Source organism: Trichechus manatus, unplaced genomic scaffold (assembly GCF_000243295.1).
Source record: "Trichechus manatus latirostris isolate Lorelei unplaced genomic scaffold, TriManLat1.0 scaffold00022, whole genome shotgun sequence".
NCBI lineage: Eukaryota > Metazoa > Chordata > Mammalia > Sirenia > Trichechidae > Trichechus > Trichechus manatus.
In genome coordinates, this window is record NW_004443958.1 from 11,845,517 (window position 1) to 11,860,963 (window position 15,447).

The 15,447-nt window shown below is 45.0% G+C and overlaps 1 protein-coding gene across 1 annotated transcript in view; it reads left to right on the plus strand.

The window, feature by feature from the left end:
• The window catches only part of FER1L6 (fer-1 like family member 6), a 120,591-nt gene that overhangs the window by 68,114 nt on the left and 37,030 nt on the right, over window positions 1-15,447 (plus strand). Inside the window, exons 22-30 of the mRNA XM_004372991.1 lie at window positions 2,983-3,093; window positions 3,372-3,533; window positions 5,067-5,247; window positions 7,700-7,926; window positions 10,193-10,315; window positions 11,521-11,560; window positions 12,889-13,001; window positions 14,211-14,342; window positions 15,257-15,382. Coding sequence (XP_004373048.1) covers window positions 2,983-3,093; window positions 3,372-3,533; window positions 5,067-5,247; window positions 7,700-7,926; window positions 10,193-10,315; window positions 11,521-11,560; window positions 12,889-13,001; window positions 14,211-14,342; window positions 15,257-15,382 — 1,215 coding nt within the window. The remainder of the gene's footprint in view (window positions 1-2,982; window positions 3,094-3,371; window positions 3,534-5,066; window positions 5,248-7,699; window positions 7,927-10,192; window positions 10,316-11,520; window positions 11,561-12,888; window positions 13,002-14,210; window positions 14,343-15,256; window positions 15,383-15,447) is intronic.

A 15,447-nucleotide genomic window follows, 5' to 3' on the forward strand; every position in this document is an offset into this window, starting at 1 on the left:
GGCACACAATGCAACCCATAACTGAAGGCCTCTGACAGTGATTTTCCAGCTGGGCAGGGCTGGAATATGCATGACTCTGATCTGTGTGACTCCTTAATTACATTTCACACCCTAGATGCCTCACTCACCTCACCCTAGTCCTGCCCCTGCAGTTGGGCCTCCATTGAGGGCCTGTTATTTTGTCTCCACTGGTATTACTAGAGGAGCCCTGGTTGCACAGTGGTTAAAGTGCTCAGCTGCTAACTGAAACTTTGTCGGTTTGAACCCACCACCGCTCTGTGGGAGAAAGACGTGGCAGTCTGCTGCCCTAAAGTTTCACAGCCTTGGAAACCCTATGGGGCAGTTCTACTCTGTCCTATAGGGTCACTATGGGTCAGAATCAACTCGACAGCAGTGAGTTAGGTTTTTGGCGTCCTGCCTACCCCTGATTATTACCCTCATAGCACTCCCTTATTTTCCCCCGGTGCATGCGCTGAATAAAGGAGCCCTGTGGCACAGTGGTTAAGCACTTGGCTGCTAATTGAAAATTCAGCCGTTGGAACCCACCATCCACTCCACAGGAGAAAGCTGTGGCAGCGTGCTTCCGTAAAGATTACAGCCTTGGAAACCCTATGGGGCAATTCTACTCTGTCCTGTAGGGTTGCTATGAGTCAGAATCAACTGGACAGCAACAGGTATACCTGAGTAATTGAACACGATGTGGTTTTATAGGCCAGCAGTTGACCCATTCCACTGTGAAAAATGCTTAATCTTGGCTGGGAGCATAGTTGCCCAGTCTCCTCTGTGCTGTAGGACCCTGCAGGGGCTGTGTTGGACTCTTCAGGGCTTCTTTCAGGCACTCAGGGAGCAAAGGCTTTTCAGGGCACTTCCCAGGCCGACACTCTGGCAGCCCCAGGATAAGGAAAGGTATGGTGCTTTTTAAAAAGTACGCCCAGAGGCTGTCTCTCCTGTGCCATGTGGCAGCTGTTTGTGGCTTTATCTTTGGAGCCAGAGGGGGAATTTGCTTTCTCAATGAGGCAGGGTTTCACAGGCTGAATTGCTCAACTCTTTGCTTCAGGCGGTGTTGGGTATGCACCCTCATCCCTTCTCAGCTCCTTTATCTGATCTGGTTTGTTCTGCAGCTTCATTATCTCTAGCTTACTTGGCATTTGCGATGTCTACTCTCTCTTCCTTTCTGAGCTTTCTTCTAATTAGCTTACCCACAGCTGCCGTTGCCAAGTAGACTATGTCTGTGACAGACAAGGGTGATATGTTTGCACTTGGCAGGTTTTGATGAGCAATTAGGCTTTTTCTAGCATATGGAGCTAATGTATCTGTCAGTCAGTAAACATTTATCAAGAGCCCACTGTATCTGGAGCATTGCTTGAGGGGCTTTGAGAATGAAAATAAGTCAACAAAGCCTTCTTCTAGGCCAAGTCTCTGTGTAAATTGTTCAGACAGACAAATAACCCCAGCGAGGAGAATGGCCTGCTCCAAAGCAATGTTTAATAGAGCATCCTGCTCCTGAGGGGATGTAGGGATTATCTTGTCCAATATCAAGACCCCTGGGTGGAGCAAACAGTTTGCACTCAACTACTAAGTGAAAGATTGACGGTTCGGACCCACTCAACAGTGCCACGGAAGAAAGGCCTGGTCTTCTCCTTCCATAAAGATTACAGCCAAGAAAACCCCATGAAGCAGTTCTTTTTTTTTTTTTTTAAATTTTATTGTGCATTAGGTGAAAGTTTACAGTGCAAAGTAGTTTCTTATTCAAAAATTTACACGCAGATTTTTTTTTGTGACATTGGTTGCAATCCCCACAATGTTTCAGCACTCTCTCCCTTTCCTACCTGGGTTCCCCGTGTCCATTCATCCAGTTTTCCTGTCCCTTCCTGCCTTCTCGTCTTGCCTTTGGGCAGGAGTTGCCCATTTGAGCTCATATACTTGATTAAACTAAGAAGCACATTCCTCACTTGTGTTACCCTTTGTTTTATAGGCCTGTCTAATCTTTGGCTGAAAGGTGGACTTCAGGAGTGGTTTCAGTTCTGAGTTAACAGGGTGTCTGGCGTATGGAGCAGTTCTACTCTGCAATGTATGGGGTCGCCAAGAATCGGAATGGACTCAACAGCAGTGAGTTTGGTGTTTCGGTTTTGGTGCGGCATCTGAGACCCGAGGCTCAAAGGCTGGTTTTGTGCCGGGTCACACAGTGGAGCCCGGTTTCCTGACTCATCACTGGCCTCTTCGCTAAGTCTCTGCAGAGGGTGCACTGCACTCACAGGACCTTTGGGCAGGGGACTAGCCACAGTGGCCAGGGCCAAATCCAAGATGGCATCTTGAAAGACGTTGTCTCAAGCCAGGTCTTGAAGGCAGTGAGGGCTGACATAAACAGTGAGAATGATCCTTTTCTTAGTAGAACTAAATCCTTTGTGTGAGAGTTCAGTAAAGTACCATGATTGCCCTCCTGCAGTTCCATTAATCAAAAATGCACAAGAAATAATACTATTTCATCTCAGAGTTCCACCTTCAAAAGACTTCATTTTCTGTTTCACTGATTAAGATGTAGTCTCTGCTGTGGTTTAATATGAATCTCTTTTGTAGCCGGCATTATGGCTTTTCTGGGAATCTTGAGAAGCTGGAAGTAGGAGAACAGTTGAGGCTCAAAGTTCAGTATCAACCAGAGATCCTTCCCCATTCCACTGCTGTAGTTCCTCCGAAATCTTATCAAGTTTGAGGGTTTATCCATATGTCTTTTTCTCTCCTCTCTGTCCTGTGAGCTGACTGAAAGCCATGTCTTATTAACCTCTTGGTGCATAAATATTCAATAAATGTTGATTATCCTTGCAAATTAATGCCTTTTCCCATTAATAAATAATTAAATGTGGTGAAGTGCGTGGTCGTTGTTAACGAAACAGTGAACAGCTTACTGAAAAGACAATTGCAGGACTGTTAGTCTTCCAGGCTTCTGCTCTCCAAACTTCTAACCAGCACTTGTTTGTGTGGTAGGTCCCTCCATCTGGGCTGCAAGGGCTCCCTCCCGTTGACCCACCTGACGTCACCCAGATCTACCCGGTTCCTGCCAACATTCGGCCCGTGCTGAGTAAATACAGAGTGGAGGTATGGGGCAAGGAAGAATCGAGTTGTTCTTTGGGATTAAAGGACAGCAGACCTGCCTTCTTTGTATGAGGGGCACCAAGGGATGGGCAGAAACCTAGAGCTAAACACCTCCTAGCTCGCTCATGACCAAACAGAGCCCCCATGGCGCTGCCCAGCTCTTTCCTGGAAGAACACTGTTCAGTCTCCAGGAAGATGTCTGACTTCCACCCCAAGGCCTGGGCACTCATGCTGGCTCTCCTTGGGTCTTTGAGTGATGCCTCTGCTGGTCCTCTCCTCAGGTTCTCTTCTGGGGAGTCCGAGAAATGAAGAAGGTGCAGCTTCTCTCAGTGGATCGGCCTCAGGTTCTCATCGAGTGTGGGGGGAAAGGAGTCAAGTCCTGCGTGATCCAGAGCTACAAGAACAACCCCAACTTCAGCGTCCAGGCAGACACCTTTGAAGTGGTGCGAGCCTCTCCACCTCCCGCCTGCTCTTGACCTGCCCCTTTCCCAGATGGGGCCACTAGTTCAGTAACTTGGCGTGGGGAGTTATGCTGGAGCTTCAGATGTCTACAAGAAAGAGCAGTCTAACTTAGTGAAAAGCCAGAATTCAGAATGGGATAAGATAGATTTTTGTTTTTGTAGTTTGGTTTGTTTTTTTAAAGATTTCAAGTGCAGATTATACAGTAAATCAAAGCAAGTTGACTAAGTGTTGTGTAGACCAGTGAGTGGTGGTCCTAGCATCAGCATCACCTGGGAACTTGTTAGAAATGCAAATTCTCAGACACTATGCCAGTCTTAAAGAGCCCTTGGTGGTGCAATGGTTAAGCGCTTGGCTGTGATTCAAACTCACCAGCTGCTCTGGGAGAAAAGATCCTGTGATCTCCTTCTGTAAAGATTACAGCCCAGGAAACTCTATGGGGAAGTTCTAAACTCTATCCTATAGGGCCACTATGAGTCAGAATAGACTCAACAGCACACAGCAACAGCATGCCAATCCTACTGAATCAGAAACTGTTGGATATGAGGCCAGGAATCTCTGGTTTAACAATTTCTCCAGGGGATTCTGATACACGCTAACATTGGAGAACCACTGGCTTAGAAGATATCCTAACAAGACTGATTTTAATGGTTAGATTTTAAAAAATTGTTTGTACTGAGCACGTCAGTAGTTTACAGGTGAACTTACGCTTCTAAAGTGATGTTTTTTGACCCCCATGCTTTTTGTTTATTTCAACATTTCAACATTCCCTTGCAATACTTTCTGTGCTCTAATTTGAAACAAACTATGAAGAAAAAGTTTGCTTTGTCCAACCCAGTGAGCTCCAATGGACACATGATTCTAGAAAGACTAGAATGAAAGAATGTGCAGTGTTTGCAAACCTTTCGTACCGGACTTCATTGTTTCACACGTTGGGCCTGGTTAGACTTTTGTTGGAGGCGAGAGTTCTGCTAGTAAATAATGAAGAGATAAGAAGACTGGAAACTACGGCCATAGAGAATATGGAAGTGTGTGGTTTTGAAATTTAAACCTGGGATGAAGTGTTAGGAAGACATCCCTGATGTTGTAGTTAGTTGCCATCAAGTCGACTCTGACTCATGGCGACCACACTTGTGCAGAGTAGAACAGCTCCAGAACATTTTCAAGGCTGTGACCTTTTTGAAGCAAATCACCAGGGTTTTCTTCCAAGGTGCCTCTGGGTAGGTTCGAACCGCCAACCTTTTGTCTAGTTGTCGAGCGCTTAACCGTGTATGCCACCCAGAGACTCCCTCATATTTTAGGTAGCTACTCCTTGGGCCCAGAAGACAATGTAGACAAGCAGCAAGTGTGGCCTGGAGGGATAGAATGGCAAGCAGGGACTGAGGGAGCGTGGGTGCTGGCCGACTTTGGTCCTGTCTCACAGACAGAGCAGCAGGGCCTCAGCCACCAGGCCTACCCCAGGCAGGGCCCATGCTTCCTTCCCGCAACCCTTGCTGAGTGCTGCCCTCTCTCCCCAGGAGCTGCCTGAGAACGAGCTTCTGCATCCGCCCCTGAGCATCTGCGTGGTGGACTGGAGAGCTTTTGGGAGGAGCACCCTGGTGGGCACTTACACTGTCAATTGCCTGAAGCAGTTTTTGTGCAAATCCAGGGATCCCCCTGCCCTCATCTCGCAGGTGGACGGAGCCCAAGTTGGGCAAGGTAGGAAGTGCTCCTAGATTCTGGGCTGCAGACTATAAAGCAGTGGTGCCCACACAGTGCCTACTACAGGACCTGGCACGAAGGAGATGCCACCCCCCACTCCCAACAGTGATCTTCCTGAAGAATTTGCTTCTGCGATCCCTTCTGCCTTCTTTAGTGCCAAACTCTTACCTTAAGACTCACATCAGGATCAACTCCTGAGAAGCCTTCCTTGAATCTGCCTTGTGACTTTGCCTAGTGCCTCATGGTGTTTCACTGGGGCTCACTTTGGATGTCAGGTGCAGAGTTAATTGCCTTTCTTAGTTTCTGCGGTACAGTCATCCCTGGGCTGTTCAAGGCATCTTCTCGTTATAGTCAACTTCCCATCATGCCTTTTTCCTTATCTCTACTCTCGGTCTGCTCCTTACAGTCTGGGCCCCACACTGCCAATCCTTATGAAATGTGTGAGTGTGTCTTTAATTTACATAACTGATGTTGTGCTATAATCTTCATTTAGTTTCTTATTCTTTCTCGTTCAATGCTTATGTTGTAAGATCTATCCATATTGCTGTGTGTACATTAGCTTCTTACCACTACCTGCTGCCTCTGCTGTTTATTTTCCTTTTCCCCTAGTGTCGGGCCATAGGTTGTCTCCAACTCCCCAATATTGTGATGAATATCCTTGCGTGTGTTCCCTGAACTAGCATCCTGTGTGGGAATTTCTCCAGAATATACACCCAAGGGTGAGACTGCTGGGTCACAGGGAATCTGTATTAAGTATTGCCAAAGGGCACTCCAGATGGCTCTACCAGGTTACACCAGTCTGCATAATGCAGTGGTTAGGTGCTCAGCAGCTAACCAAAAGGTTGATGGTTGGACCCTACCAGCCGCAACGCAAGAGAAAGATGTGGCAGTCTGCTTCCGTAAAGATTTACAGCCTTGGAAACCCTATGGGGCAGTTCTACTCTGTCCTACGGGGTCACTATGAGTCAGAATAGACTCGACAGCAATGGGTTCACCAGTCTACACGAGTCTGCACCAGCCTAACCAGTCTCCACTCCTACCAGCGGTGCATTCACAGCCCCATCTTCCTCTCCTTCAACAGCACCTGCTAGTATCCAACTTTCTGGGGTTTTGTTTTGGTTTGATTTTTGGGTTTTGCCACTCTGATGGGTATAAAGTTGCATCTCTTTTTTAAATTAGCTTGGATTTCTCGATTGCTAGTAAGTTTGCACAACTCTGCACATGTTTGCTGCCAATATTAATTTTCCCTTCTGTGATTTGCCTGTTCATATCCTTTGCCTATGTTTTATGTCTTTCCTTAATTTTCTGTTTGATTCATGAGTTCGTTGCCTATTCTAGATGTTCTCACCCTATAGATTATAAATATTGCTTATATCTTTTTCTAGTGCTAACCTTGTCTACGGTCACTCATCTTTCAGCAGAAATCCTCAATTTTGTTGGAATCAAATCCATCTGTGTTTTAAACTTTATGGTTTGTACTTTTGAAGGTCTTGTTTAAGAAAGCCTTTTTCACCCCCACAAAGATATGATCTTATATTTTATTCCATTAGCTTTATGGTTTTACATTTCACATTTAGATCTTTAATCCAGCTGCATTTGTATATGGTTTAAGCTAGGGATCTGGCTGTGTTTTTTTCCATATAGGACACCGTTGTTTCTCCAAAGAGTCTACAGACCAGTCATTCCTTTCTCCACTGGTTTGTACTGTCATCTTTCTCATAAATCAAGGTGCTGTGCATCCTGGCCTATTCTGAGCTTTCTATTCTGTCCATTCATCTCTCCATCTCTGTGCCCAGCATAGAAACTGATGCCTATAAGTATTTGTTGGGTTGAATTCGCTGTTGAAAAGTCAGCAACTGGGGGAGAGAAACTCTGGAGGCCATCACAGCCAGGGAGGCCCCAGACTGGGAATACTTGTGTATCCTGAATTCCACAGCTCAAACTCAAGTGAAGAAGACCCTTGGCAGTTGTGACCTTTTTATTGGATCCATAGCCCAGTTAAGAATCTCATGAAATCCCTGCCAAGCACATGGACTCATGCCCAGAGTTCTGCCTACACCTGGGGAGTTCACGGACCTCTGGAGCCTCCAGGGCTCCCTGAGTTAACCCATGGGGGAAGGCAATCAACACAAGGGACCTGTGCCCTAAAGCTAGATTTACATGGTCCTGATGACCATGATTGATTAAAATTATTCTGAGGGATAAATAACAAGTACAACCACTTATTGATTACCTTTTATGTGCCAGACACCTTACATCATGATCTTATTTAATTCCCCAGTGAGCTGGCTATTCTCACTGTCATTTTCTAAATGAGGATAGTGAGGTTCGGAGATGTTAGGACCTTCCCGGATTTGTACCCAGATCTGTCCAATTCCCTGTATTGGGCCCTTAGATGACTACCCTATACTGTGGCCTTGGTTGCCTGACCTGACTGCTATCATTTCAGATATTTCAGATTCACTAACAGCCACTGGGCCCCTCCAGCCTCTCAGCTCCTCTCAGGAGCCCCCGACATATCACGTCTATGTGGATATTGAGCCGCCTCCCACAGTCGTGCCTGACTCTGCCCAGGTTCAGCAGGCCAGCCTGGTTGACATCCCTGATTCATCCCTTAACCTGGAGCCTGAACTCAAGTCTGCAGCCCCGAGACCACCCAAAGATGAAAAAACTGAGGTCAGAATGTAATTCCCTCATCGTATTTGCAAGGCTCGTTAGCATTTGCATTGGATGTTGTAGACACTAATCCTCCTACCTACTCGCTGTGTGAGCTTAGGCAAGCAACTTCACACTTCTGAGCATCAGTGTCCTCGTCTGTAAAATGGGGATACTAACATCCACTTCACAGCACTATTGTTAAGATCAGATACATCAATGTATATGAAATTAAAGTGTTAGTCAAATGTGAGGACAATATTTAATTAAACAGAAATTCTTCCGAATTTTTTAGCTTGGAAAGACAATGGTTTCTTCATCCGAGGCTATTCCACAAATATTTTGAACCTACTTTGTGCAAGGTCATGTGGGACCAAAAGGTTGTGTCTTCTGGATTCTAAAGAGGAGTAGACAGACTCCTTGTCCTCAGTTAGCTGAGACTCTGATAGGGGAGACGGACAAGTACGCAAAAAAACATAAACAAGGATATGATTAATGTGTCGACGTCATAAATTTGAATACAAAATCCTGGCGAATCAATTAAATTAAAGGAGGAGGTAGTTTTAAGAAAGTCCTAAGGAACTGCTAAAGGCTGAAATAAAAAGCCAAACCAAAAAACAAACCAAAAAAGAGGCCATTGCCGTCAAGTCAATTCCGACTCATAGCAACCCTATAGAAAAGCGTAGAACTGCCCCATAGGGTTTCCAAGGCTGTAATCTTTACAGAAGCAGACTGCCACATCTTTCCCCAACGAGCTGCTGGTGGGTTCAAACCACCGACCTCTTAGCAGCCGAACACTTAATCATTGTGCCACCAGAGCTCCTTGAAATAAAAAGCAGAGGAAGAGAAATTAATGATATTGCTCAGGCTGTTCCTATCTCATCTGTTCTCAACGTGACCCTCTGTGACCCCGCGCCAGGTTCTCCCTGTCCCACCAGCTTTACATCTGCCACTTGATATTGGAATTCTCAGTTTAGGTGTTTGTTGGCCCCACGAAACTGTGGGGGCAGCAGGTCAGGGAAGATGTGTTGACACTTCTGTACCCCTGCAATCAGCTCAGTGCCTGGCGTATAGTAGGTGCTCAGAGATGTCCTAGAGAGTGAACGGATGGTGGGTGCATGATGCCTCTTGTCTAGGTAGCCTGTCTTCTCCCACAAATGCCTCATCCTTTTTTTTTTTTTTAATGTTGTAGTTTAAATGAAGTTTACATTTCAAGTTAGTCTCCCATACAAAAATTTATACATACATTGTTATGTGACCCTAATTGCTCTCCCCTTACTGTGACAGCACACTCTTTCTTTCCACCCCGATTCCCCATGTCCATTCAACCAGCTCCTACCCCTCTCTGCCTTCCCATCTCACCTCTGGACAGAAGCTGCCCATTTAGTCTCTTGTATCTACTTGAGCTGAGAGGCACACTCCTCACGAGTATCACTTTATGTCCCACAGTCCAGTCCAATCCCTGTCTGAAGAGTTGGCCTTGGAAATTGTTTTCAAATGCCTCATTTCTGCCATATGGGTATTGCTGCCTGCTACTACCCCATCCCATCGTGTATACTATAACCTAACCTGTTGCCATTGAGTTGATTCCAACTCATAGTGACTCTATAGGACAGAGTAGAGCTGCCCCATAGGGTCTCCAAGGAGCAGCTGGTAGATTCAAACTGCCAGCCTTTTGGTTAGCAGCTGAATGCTTAACCACTGTGCCACCAGGGCTCCCATGTATATTATAGGTGCCATTTATTTGTACCTGTTAAAATTGGAAACCGTGCTAACAGGGCTTTGCCTACATTATGTCACTCAATCCTCACAACAATGAAGTAGGCAGGTATTGTCTATTAGTTGAGGAAACTGAGAATCACAGAAATTATATTAATTGTTTATAGTTAATACTGTGCTATGATTTATCACCCAGCTCTGTCTGACGCTACTGCCCTTTCTACAGTACCACAATGTGTTACGCAGTTGGGCACTTATTTGTTACATGCCTGTCTTCTTTACTGAATTGTAAGCTCTTCCAATACGGGATTGTGTCTAATTCTCCTAACGTCCCCAAAGTAAAGCACAATATCTGACATCTGCTCGATAAAAGTTTGTTGAATGAATGAATGGAATGTTAAACTTCCATTTACTGAAATGATACAGAGAGCTGATGGCACAAAACCAACAGATACCTCCATCTGCTTCAATGGGCACCTATGTATTCTCTTCCCCAGCTAACCAATTGGCCACCAACATGGGGCTCCATGAGGCCTTGGCCAATAACCCATCCCTTGTCTCTTGCCAGGATGCCAGGAAGCCTTCCCAGAGGTCCACTAAAAGAAAGAAGAGGACCATAGCTGATGAGTCTGCTGAAAACGTTATTGACTGGTGGTCTAAGTATTACGCGTCCCTGAAGAAAGCACAGAAGGTATAGTGTCCCCTGGCTGTAACAGGAAAACACAGCAGTGTCTACTTCCCCAAATCCCATATGCCCTCCCTATCTCCACCCTCATTTTTAAATTCCTTTCTGCATAGGCCGTAGTTAGGTGTGGTTCTGTTCATTGCAGAGGGTCAAAAAGCCTGGCAGGACCAGGGACCTGGAATTTAAAAATCCCAAGTTCAGTCCAGCACCGCACCTGGAGGATCTGTCCACCAGTCTGACTCAGGGAGGTCCCAGAAGGAGAAACGGGCCCTCAGGACAGGTGGATATCAGTGATGGGGCCTCAGGTACACCTGGAGATAGCCAGGTCAAAGGGCCCCAGGCCTCTAACAGGATTCTAAGTTAATATGGGAAACCATTAAGTAAAGACAGAGGCCTTGGCCTTAGAAAAATGGGATACCTGACAGGCTGCCAAGGCAGGGCCTCATGCACAAGCAACAAGAAAGGGATTGAGCTTTAAACTGGAGAACCAGTGGGGACTGGGCCTGGGGATTCAGGCTAAAGCTCAGTGAATGAATTTGGCAACACTTCAGATCTCTGAGTGAAAAAGGAAAGGAAAATTAGAGTTATCATATTTAACTGAATAGAAACTCTTCTGATTCCTTAGTGTGGAGAGACTACATATCGTTTCTTCATCTAGCACTATTTCACAAGTATTGTGACAGACTTAAATGAACAAACCAAATATTAGTCCCTCCCCCCAACCTCTTTCCCTTTGCTGTGATGAACACTACCAATTCTGGTGAGCTTACCCTTTGTCTGCTACCCTACCCAGTCTCTGGTACCAACTCAACGACCCAATGTGCCAATAGGTAGAACTCATAATGATGGCTGCGGTGATGCTTTGGAAAGACGGCAAAAGAGTAGAGAAGAGGGGTTCTTTCCCAGTGGCTGAGAGAAGCCTGCACTCAGAGGTCCAGGAAGGCTACAGCTTGTGGCTCTTTTCCAGGATGTATGGACCCTTCTTCTCTAGGGCTGGGCCTTGCTCACAGTGTTTAGATTCCAGGTCTTTGCAGTGAGCTTTTATTTGGAGGGTCTGGGAAGGGAGAGGGGTACTGTTTTGAATTCTTTTTAAAAATGGCACCTCTGGGACTGCAGAGAGCTGGGATAATTGAGTTAGAATGGTCAGCAGTCAAGATGAATAAATTAGGCATAGCAGCATCAGTAATCTTATCTCCCTCTTTTCTCAAAAGGCAAAGGAGAGTAATCCCAACGAGAAAAAGGGCTATACCGGTAAGTGGTTGTTCTGAGGTCACTTAGACATAAAATGGGCCATTTTTGTATGAAATTTATAAAATGGAAGACATGGGCAGTCTATCAGAGCTCAATCTTCGTGTTTCCCAATGGAGGAAACACTCTCAGGAAGATGGCAAGATTTAAAAGGTCACATGGCTGGTTTGAGCTGGCTTGGGACCAGATCCCACATCTCCTGAATCCAGTTCAGTGCTGAAATTGACCCCTTGGCTCCTGTCCCTGCATTGACAATCTGAATGCAGAAACAGCAGAATAAAAATAGGAACACGCTGGGAGGACAGGCCAAAACCAACAGGATAAACTTTAAATGGAGTGCCTGCAAAGGCCTGGATTCAGGTTCCAAAACTCAGTTTACAAGGATTGGATAGATCTAGTTTGGCAGAAGCTCACACAGAAAAGGCTTGGGATTTGAAATGACCGCAAAGTAGAGTCAAGCCAACTGTAGGTCTTGGCCAAAAAACAACAGTAAACCAAGGAGCCCATGCTGTTTCAGGTGACACTGATAGAAGAAGGAAAATGAGAGCCAGGTCAGTTCTTCAGGCCACTCATAATTGCCATTTGAATTGTAAGACCAGCCCCATGGTGCAGGCAATATTACCCTCATTTTCCAGAAGATGAAACAGATGTACAAAGAGATCGAGTAACTTGACCAAGGTTACACAGCTACAAAAGAGTGGAGCTAGAAGCCCATCTCAGGCAGGTTAACTCCAGAGCCTGCCAGTAAAAAATGATTGACTAATCTCACTGTAATAGCTATAACAATAGACTCACACATAGCAATGGTCATGAAGATGGAACATTTTGTTGTTATATGTAAGGTTGCTATGAGTCGGAGACTCAATGGCAACTAACAACAAGCTCATGTGACTTTGTATAAGACCTTTAACGTTTTTGAGCCACATGTTGCTCAGTTGGGGATATACCTACTGCCCATGTCCCTAAACAGAATATGGTCTGAGAGGGAGTGTAACCACAAGCTTTGGAGTCAGCGCATACTGGGTATGTTCTTTGCTAGTTAGGTGACTTTGGGCAATCGCTTACTCTTTCTGTGCCTAGTTTAATGAACTCTTACATATATTGGGACAGGCCACAACACTGCTCAGCCCAGAGGATCCTTCCTATTACATTTCTACATGTGTGCCCAGTTTGCAGGACTACACTAGCGACCCTATGGCAAAATGTTACTATTTCTTTTTAAAAGGAAGGTTCATGACGCACGCCAGAGTGAAAGGAGAGAGAGCTTGGCTTTGCTCCTTCTAATCTCAACAGCCAAGAGACATCTAACAATTTCCTCTGAATATCCACAGAGACAAAAACAGACCAGGTGGTGGTAGATGTAGAAGATGGCCCAAAGAAGAAAGACAAAATGCTCAAGAAGCAACACAAAGAAGGTGAAATCCCCAACCTGGCGGTGTTGCAGGTGTGTGGACAAAGTCATGTCTGCCGTGGGTAGGGTGGGCAGCTCAGAACCTGGGGTTCTGCTTGGGCTTTGGTCAACTCTGTTGTTGGGTGCTCTTGAGTAGATTCCGACTCATGGCAACCCCTTGTGACAGAGTAGAACTTCCTCATAGTGTTTTCTAGTCTGTAATTTTTATGGGAGCATATCACCAGGTCTTTCTCCCGTGAAGCCGCTGGCTGGGTTTGAACTGCCAACCTTTCAGTTAGCTGTCAACTCTAGTAATGCCCTTGTTTGAACCAACTTACTTTGTCTTCATTATAATCACTGATGCACAGAAATTCATGGCAATAAAACAAGCTTGTAAGCAAAGACAATGGAGCTCGCTAATTTTCTGTTTTTTACATCCTCGTATTGTGAAGAGACATAACTTACAGTTGTTTAACCTGGCTCCGGTGTGAGAATTTACAGTCCCGTGTTCCCCTTGGCTCACCTCTTTGAGCTTGACATCATTGTGCAGAAATGTATGCACTCAAAATAGCAGGAGTTTTAACTCTAAATAAAGTCAGCTCTGTCAGACCAATCTTAACATTAGCCAGAGGCTATTAGCTAAAGGCATATTTACGATATGTAAAATAAGAATATGAAAATTGTGCATCTAGATAAGCAATTTGGATAAGTAATTTGACTAGAAAATTTGAATAAGTAATTTAATTATATTACCAAACCCAAAACTCGATTTGGTTTTACATTTCTAAAGTGGATACGACACAATTTACCGCTTGCAAAATTCATGCCTATATGCAGTATAATAAAAACAAATATTCTATCACTTTATATATGTTAATAATTAGATGCTTAATGAACATTTATTAATTTTAATTTCTTAAAAATATTATAGTCTATAGCCAATAACCAATGGCGTTAATTAGTTATAAAAAGGCTAGTAGTATTTATATCCATATATCGTACTTTTAACGTTTTGGTTTAACTATGCTTCTTGGAATTTCAAAGTTCATCAAAAAGTTTTACAAATTTCAGAGTATGCTGGGAATGGTGAACCAATCATGTGTCTTTCTTTGCTAAAGATACATTAACAGTGGTCTCATAGATTTTTTTCCCAGGGGTATATATCAAGGCTATTCCAAATACTTGGAATATCGTGGTATTTCTCATTAAATCGTTCCTGGGCCTTCCTCCCTCTTAACACAATCTTCTCCCTTCTCTCTAAAGATATACAATGGTGATCTTGAGAGTGAATTCAACAATTTTGAAGACTGGGTGAAAACCTTTGAGCTCTTCAGAGGCAAGTCTATGGAGGAGGACCAAGGCCTTGATGGAGATCGAGTCATAGGAAAGTTTAAGGTAGGCTCCAATGCTGGCCCTTTCCTTTGGCTCTCCCTGCCCATAAATGTCAGACACTACTCATCTCCGTCAGTGGGATTGTGGTGTGGGCTAGGTGTAAGGAAAATCCTTCATCTTACTCAAGACCCTTTCTAGAACCCCACAAGACCAAGCCCCAGTCTTTTGAGATATTTTCTTCTGTGGCCAGTGAAATGGGTTGGAGCTCAGTCTGGTGGAATACAAGGAGACTGGCTTGTTACCTGAAAGGACCACTGAATTTTACTTTGCTTTCCCCAACAGACTCGCCCTCACCTCCCATACCTGATATCCCAAATGTATGATTTATGCAAACTTGTCTATTGGACAATTAAACTAATCAAACAACACAGACCCTTCTTCTGGCAGATTTACGGTGTCAGCGTTACAGAGCAGTAGCTAACATTTACTATGAACCTACTCTGTAGTAGTTCAGGGTCCTTTCTATGCGTGTGGTGTGTTGGAAAGACTATGAGTGCTGTACTTTTGCCAGTCTGAATCCTAGTTATAAACTTACTAGCTGCATGATCTTGAACAGTGTACTTAACCTCCCTGACCCTCCATTGCTGCATCTGGAAGTAGGAGTACTGGGGTCAGGGTTGAATGAGATAATTGAGGGAAAGCACTAGCAAAACACCCATGTGTAGAGGGCTTTCAAGACCCCATCTGACCCTCCTGTGTGGAAGGTGTTCATATACCTGTCATCAAGGTACCATGAAGAAGCTGAGATGCAAGCAGGTTATGTGACTTGCCCAGTGATATCCAGCTGGCAAGTGTAATGCCAGCCCAGGTCCTGCTGGGACACAGCCTCTGCTCATTCTCCCAGCACTGTACCCTGCATGGTTTTTGGTGAGACCTGTGACTATCCTGTTTCAATGGGTTGCTCTTTTTGGTTCCAGGGCTCCTTCTGCATCTACAAAAGCCCTGAGGATTTCAACACCGAGGACGGTGGGCAACTAAGAATTCAGCAAGGGATCCCGCCCAACTACCCAGTCAAAGTTCTGATACGGGTGTACATTGTGGCGGTAAGCCATCCTTGTGTACTCCGAGGGGCATGGAGTTGGGTCAGCTACATGGACACTTCCTGGCT